The following is an 8,020-nucleotide window of genomic DNA, read 5'->3' as shown; positions in this document are numbered from 1 at the left end:
AATATTAAATATAATGATGGTAGCCCACTTCTCACAGAGTGGGTACATATGACTATGAAGTTTGTTTTATTGTACAAAACCCACTCCAGAGGAAATCTCCATGGTCCACTGCTCCAGCAACTGGACACCAGAAGTGGCAAGGAATTCTGTGCTCCACTAGAAGAAAAGAGGGAGGGGGAGGGAACCTATGCACTGGGGAGTCCGGAGGAACGATACACTGGAGACAATGCAATGGGTGCTTGCGATTCCACATTTTGAAAAGCAGAAAGACCCTGATTGTAAGGTTAGGGGCAGTAGGGGTGGGAAAAAATCCACATCTGCCTTACTCATGAAGTCCATGAGTGATGGTCCTTTATATATGATACAGAAAAGGGCATGAAGGACAACACTGAGATCCCAAACCAGCAGAACAAAGGAACACGGAGGATGGACCAGATGAAATGAACAGAAAAGGAGGGAAATAACTAGGGAAGAGAAGGCATTCTGTAATTGGGAGAAAAGAAGGTGTTCAACAGGATGGCCCTATAAAGAGCAACAATTGAAACAGACAAACCCTGAACAAACAACCAAATGAAGAATTGGGACAGGTGAGGAATAGAAGGAAGCCAATAAACCAAAGTCTCTGGTACATAGAAAAGGAGGAAGGGAGAATGGTACAGGCAAGGAAAGATAATTTACAAGGGGTGAGACACAGAGCTGAGACATGTGACCAGACAAAAGTCACGTGAAACTGGAGTGTGGTGACGTTGGGTGAAAAACTTCCTATCCTGGTTGTTGGAGGAGTAATTAAGACAGAGATAAGGGCAGAGGCTGTAGTTCCAATAGGAGCTAGAACAGAGGGAACCATTCCTGACCTGGCCAGTATGGAGCAACCAGCAGAAAACAACAGGGAGTGATCTGGATAAGGGAAAAGACCCAGGAGAGGTGTCTGATTGAAGGGTACGCATATATGTGAAGACCCCTCCAATATGGACTAAATGCATCCAGCCCCAGAGCTGAAGAGTGAGGAACTAGAGACCTAAAAGGAACGAAATGTATGTAGAGTTCCTAGTTGAGAAAAATCTGAGGAAGAAGGGACTACTCCATGAAGAGAACCTGGTTGGGACATGATAAGCAAACAGCCACAAGATTCATAACTCTGGGAATGACATGTGGTCATTATCCTAGTACAGAAGATCCAGAGTCTGAAAACACAGATAGCTGGACTTGGTACCCCTTGCTTAGTAATATAGCTGGTGACAGTGGAATTGTCAGAATAAACCATAACCACCCACCCCAGCAGGAACAAGAAGATAAACTGCCAAAGACTCCAGGATGTGGAAATGGAGTGTAGCCACCTCGACTGACTACCAACCCCAAACCCATCAAGGAAGCATCTGTAAACAGATGAGACTCAGAACAGGGCAAAAGGAATGGGAATCTTCGCTGTGGTCAAGTCCCTGTCAAGCCACCAAGCTAGGTCTGCCCTGATCCCAGGTAGAAGGGGAAATGAAATGGTCCAAGGGATCATGGGGGAAATTCTACTGGTCAAGAATCATCCAATGAAAGAAATACAAGTGCACCTGACATAAAGGAATGAGAGCTTCCAAGGAAGCCCACAACCTCAAAAAAGATAAACCTCTTGTGCAGAGAGAGAAGGTAGGGCCTTCGTGATTTGTGACTGCTTGCTCCATATCCCAGAGCCAAAGTGGAGAAGGCTGGGTTTGACCTAGATGGGAAGTGAAGAGAACCCCCAGATTAATAAGATGTTGGAAGTGGGTAGTAAAGGACCTCTCCAACTTGATGAGAAACACCATCCAGGCATCTTCTCGAAGAAGTAAACAGGTGTGAGTGTCAGACTGGTGAGCAGAAGCCAGTCATCCATGTAATAGTGAGTCCAAAGACCCAGCAAGTGAAGATGACATGCAAAAGAGCATACCCCTTGATAAAACACATTGAGCTGAAGAAAGATCAAACAGCAATGCCCAAAACTGGAAGACAGAACCTTTGTGGACGAACCAAAGAAAAACGACATGACACTAGAGCAAAAAACCCACCAAAGTGAGAGGTAGGAGTAGAATCCTGGTTGAGTGGGCACCACTAGTTCAATAGCTCTTCTGTGTAGTAAGTCTTGAACAGATTTGGCAAGGTGACTGGGCAAGGTACAATCCTGAGGAGGGGGGGAGGGGAGGAAATCTGGGAAGTGGATAGAGGGGGAGCAAGACAGAAGGTAGAAACCTACAGACAGAACCCATAGAAACCATGGAACTGTCATGATGTGTCACTAAAAAGATACATAAAATAAACTAATTTAGAGAAAATACTTATTACTAATGAAGTAACAAAATGTAGAAACATGTAAAGTCTACAAAGGACATAAAAATAAACCTGTAAAACAGTGAAGTTCGACCTAAGACAAAAAACAATAAGTAACACCTAAAGTACAAAACCATGAAAAGATTGTAGAAGATAAATGACCCCTAAATATCAAACCTATAAGTCAAAAAACACAAAAATAAAATCTACCCCAAAGAACATGTGAAGAAAAGGATACCCAGTTAACAATAACAAATTTTAACTCAACTCTAATCCTCAATTAGATGTGACTAATAGTAAAGAAAAAGGAACTTACAAACTAAATAACATTAATATTGAGAAGAAGTAAAGTAAAAAACAAAGGAATAATAAAACTCCAAATGTAAGTATAAACTAAATTAATTTAGATGGTAAAAGAAGTATAACACTGAGCAGAGAAAACACGAATGACCAAAATTATCAAGTGCATAAATTAGGTTCATCTACACAAGTTCTAATACAGTCACTGTATACCTACGGAGAGTGAGAAATACACACTGAAAACTTACCACAGATCTCCTGGGAAAGAGAACAATACCTAACCAAGCAAATTATGTGGAGGTGTGGTAACAGTGGAAAGTGCCATGGAAAGACAAATTCAACACACAGTACTTATATCTCTCTTTAAAAAAATCCTAAGTTTAAAAAGACATGAACTCTCCATAAGCTAAAGCCTATGCTTCCCCAGTAGGCATCATCAATCCTGAGACCTGGGGACTAGTACTCTACTCATAATGAGAATTTCATCATCTCCCATATTAAATCTCGAATTCATATGAACAAAGCAGAAACAGAAACATTTCTAAAACAAATGAGTAGAAATCAAACATAAGAAATTGAAACTGATTTAAATTTGGGATCAAGCACAATCAAAATCTTGTAATCACATGGAGAATGAGTTAAAAACACACGTCTATACATTAGAATGCCAATCGAGAAAGTGAGGCTTGTTCTGCAATGGTAGAGGAAGCTATCTGCACTAGTATAGGTGACACAGTATGATTGGTGGAGAGTAGTCACATGATCAGCACACGGAAATAGTACCGTTTCACAATAAAAACTGTTTTCACAGTGTTTTACATTGTTTCCAGCCTCTCTCTTTGTTTTGAACTCAGTTAGTCAGAACATTTAGATTTATTACTGCAAAACATTTGCTGTTGAACTTCCTATTAACTTTCAAATCCTACCTGATAATTCTTACAGTAAGTCAGTTGCACCTGAGAATACCACACAAACTGTGGCATAAAGCATAATCATTTACTATTACATTTTAAAACAAAGATCACTTCTTACACCTCATTTACATTCAGATACACAACAAACTGTATTGTTCTTCCTTCTTGATCTACAGTCTCATAATCAATAAACTACTTAGTTCTTAAATGTCAAAAAAAGAATATAATAAACAGTGAACTGTAAAGCCCTAGTGTACATTTAAATAACAGTTTTAAACAAGCAAGCTTTATTAATTCTAATACACTTTTGATAATAATATAATTTCCACATGCTCAAATATAGCAACCTCTCATTTTTTTAAATCATATTTCTGTACTCACCCTGACACATATAAATACATTCTTGTTTTCACCTCTTTGTATATACAGTCTGATCTACAGTGAAAAACAGTTACCAGTATTTGTATATGAAAGTATACAATACATGATTTCTAAAAGTTCAGCTTACCTTGACAACACTATGAACAGCCTGAGCATACAGTAGACCAACCTCAATTGGATCCTGTGGGATTTCTCTTGAAGAACGAAAGAGCCTTTTACGAAACAAAAACTGACATTCACCACTTCCAAGAGCTTCCTTTGGTCCCTTTCTTGATAAAGTTGTGTACTTTGTCAAAGTAGCTGAAGTTCTATGACATCTGATATATTAAAGAAGTTATATATTTTTGTGTACTTTCTAATTACATACTTTTAGTTGTTTATAATATTACGGGTAGTTTTCTTAAAAGGTAGACACCAAACTTTTATAATGATACAAACACAGAGCAGTTAAACGATTATTTCATAAATTAAAATTAATCAATAAGTATCAAACATTTATTTGCTAATAGCTAATTTCTAATGACATTTCTGTGTCAATTATGCCATATTTATTCATTATAAGGTTTTTATAACTGCTGTAAACATAAACATTTTTAAAGACAATACATATTTGTTTTGTGGCACAAGAGTAATATATGTACATAAATATATTAACATCAATATGAAATTTAACAAAACAATTTGCATTTGTATTTGATGTCAGATTTGCTTTATGTATTGTTCAGATGCAAACACAACATTTTACTGGATATTTCTGATAACTTATACCAAATTTTGAGATGTAACATCCATGGATATTTTTTTACATGAACAAAAATATTTTGATTCTTAATACATTGATAAGTTATATATATGTTTATTTAAAATGAAAATGCAGACATCATACTTCTCTCTTGTTATGAAGTTCTCTCCTGATTTTGTAACAAGCACCCATGTTTGTTCAACTTTGAAAATGTGATTCATTGCATTTTACACATTTTTTCCCAATCAAGACCAGGGATATTACTTGTTTGCATTTTTTTATTAATGCAGTGTTTCAACACACATAGAAAGGTTGTATTTATAACCAAGTTCTAAGTACAATGAGGTTCCAACTGTAATATTTATTGTTCATCTATTATTGGCTTGTAATTCCTGTTTCACACTGTACTTAAACTTTTTAAAGGAACACCAAGTTTCCGTAAGAAAGGTAACTTCAAGGGGTAATGATAACATCATTTATATTAGGATTATAATTTTTAAATCACTACTAATTATTAATAATACTTATAAAAGTGGATATTCTATTTGAAATTATGTCACTTCAGTGAAATGGGTTAACATATTTGTTTGAGTTATCATGTAATAAGAAAAGAAGCAGACAAAAGAATAACAAGAAATTCAAACTTTTTGCTATGATAATTACAGACATTCCCAGAACCTGTGACTCAGACATTACATAGATATTTTTATAAAAGAAAATACTGTATAGTATTGTAACGTTCTGATGACCTATTGAGGAGATATTTAAAATACCACTTCAAGTAAAATCCAACCATCCCTACATAGGCAGTGCTACCACCTGGCTGATGCTTTCTGAGTGTAAATCAATTTTTAGATTGGAAATAAGTTACAGTTTTGCCAGGTTACAGCACTGTTAACGTTGCTTATAAAAACAAGAGAAATAAAGAAAATATTTTTGATCACTGGTCTTTTTTATCTATATAAGCATGTATTTTGATCAAAAGTGTTTTAGAGGCTTAAGGAATGGATAGAAGGCACATAGAAAGTACAAGCAATATGGAAAAACATCAGGCCATTAGCATGAGAATGCACATTACCAGCTCCGTATGTATCACATCAGGTAGGGAGATTGATTTGGATAGCATAACTGACATTTCAAATTTGAAGGTACAGGTGAGTGTACATTTGGATGGGCTGGAGATTTACATTATGGTGTAAAAATTACTGGTCCTTATAAATATGAAATCAAAATATTTTTTGATAATGGTGTATACAAAATGTTCGAAACAAAGTAGGGCAATATGTAGAAGTTTTTCCAGTGATATAGCACACAATGAAACTGAGGGGGAGTACTATGGCAACAAACTTGAAATTCTTCACTGATAGCACCATAATTCCAAATTAAACTCTACTAATAATAATGTCATCTGTCAATACCAAGGGTTAAACATAGAGGTGTTGCCAAGGTATACAAGGATGTTCAACTTGACTGTTTCTTATAGCTGTTAGGAAACTTTTCCTTTCAGAGGCAGTTACTTGTTGAAAGCACACCTACCTAACACTGATGAACCATTCTATATAGATCAGAAAATTTGATCAAATGTCTCAATGCTTCACAGGGTACATAAAATGAGTGGTAAACTTTTTACTATGGAGGTCTAATACATATTATATTTAGATATTTTATCAGTTCCGTTTCTCTATGATGGAATCCCATATGCTAATAAAATCCCCCTCATATATTTTGTTACTAAACACATAACTTATATATTTTTTTCATATATTATCATAACTATAAGTTTTAAACTTAAGGCAATATATAATACCTTATTACATTCAAATATACACTAATTTACATTTGTTCCTTCGTAGGTGTTTCTCTGAAAAAGTGATGAGCACATTGATTGCTTCCATGCCCAAAATCAGCATAAAAAGTTTCTTAATGCATTCTTCATATCTTATATGATCTACAAATATATACGTCATTGACTCAAACACAATAGTGCAAAGACCAATTTTTCAAGAGTCTGTGAAAATGTATAAAAAAATGCTTGATCTCATGAATCAGCTGTCAAGTTAAAATTAAAGCAATGGTGAAGTGATCAAATTCTTACATTTCCCATTGGTAAATAATGTCTGCCAGGTACTCATATCCCTTTATCACTCGCTCGCCATCAGGATTTACCTAGCAAATACGTAAGATATTAAACAATTGTTTGTATATTAAGAACATGCCCTTACATTTTTCTATTAGTAATTAAAGTAAAGCAATGAAGATAAAGATAACAGATTAATTAGGAGTCCTGGATAACCTATACTACACTTATTAAATAAACTACTTTACTTGAAATGGAAAGAAAATAACTTATCTCAGTAAGTAAACCTTCTTGTCCATTGCCAGAAATATTCAAACAATTGTTTTCTTACAAATAATAAGGTGTAACTACAACATGCTAGTTCTGATGTTCAGCATAGCATTAACTTTTCTAGTACTGTTTATTAAATATTCATGCTTATATATGCTACTAATACTTTTGTTTTAATACATGTGTGACTAAAATAACTATATATTCTATTGCAGATATTTCACAGTGAAACAATAGACATTATGGATAAGAGCTTGGTTAAATCGTAAATAGTTATACATATACTGTCTAATAAGCAAAATTGTCATCATTAAACTAGCCTAATCTGCTTTCAAATAACTTTTGTGTATAAATAATTTTATTGTCAATGATTTCACAATTAAATATATATTTTCATTTCTAGACTTATACAACTGTGATTTTAATGTAACTTCTGCTCATCTCATATAGAGAATAAGTTTGACAAACTTAACTCTTTTTTTTTTTTTCCCCAAACTTGGATATAGCCATTGAAAGTTAAGATGAATCATATAGCATAAAAAATATTCAGTAAAACTACTTAAACTTGTTAACTCACAAACATGGTATAGATATACTATAATACACTAGCATCAGAAATCTAACTTATTCAAGAAAACATTCAACATAAAAAATGTTGTTAGCTTAAAGTTATGTGTGTAGATATAAATTTTTTGGATAAAAACGATAGTTTAATAGAATATCTTTAATAAACTTTTGAAGTATAACATAAATACAATTACATTTAAAATATCTATAAACTCAGGATAATTTTCTATACATTTAAAAGGTGGAGAAGTAATCAAACTAAATCACAAAAAGTGTTATTTTCAAGGCAACTAACTATAGGAGTAATAATGGCTGGAGACGGCTTGAATGGGTAATGAAGAAAAACTTTAATATAAGTTTAACATAACAGCAAATGTACAACGTTTTGACAAGGTTCTGTCATCACCTGATGATGACAAAACCTTGTCGAAACGTTTTACATTTGCTGTTATGTTAAACTTATATTAAAGTTTT

The 8,020-nt window shown here is 34.2% G+C and overlaps 1 protein-coding gene across 1 annotated transcript in view; it reads right to left on the bottom strand.

Moving 5' to 3' along the window:
• The window catches only part of LOC106463155 (unconventional myosin-X-like), a gene marked incomplete at its 5' end in the record, with an annotated part of 93,088 nt that overhangs the window by 37,040 nt on the left and 48,028 nt on the right, over positions 1-8,020 (bottom strand). The window contains 2 exons of the mRNA XM_022391088.1: positions 4,018-4,207; positions 6,728-6,798. Of these exons, the coding sequence (XP_022246796.1) occupies positions 4,018-4,207; positions 6,728-6,798 (261 nt within the window). The remainder of the gene's footprint in view (positions 1-4,017; positions 4,208-6,727; positions 6,799-8,020) is intronic.

The sequence above is a fragment of the Limulus polyphemus genome, unplaced genomic scaffold (genome assembly GCF_000517525.1).
Source record: "Limulus polyphemus unplaced genomic scaffold, Limulus_polyphemus-2.1.2 Scaffold51, whole genome shotgun sequence".
Lineage (NCBI taxonomy): Eukaryota > Metazoa > Arthropoda > Merostomata > Xiphosura > Limulidae > Limulus > Limulus polyphemus.
This window is presented reverse-complemented; position numbering and strand designations above follow the sequence as displayed.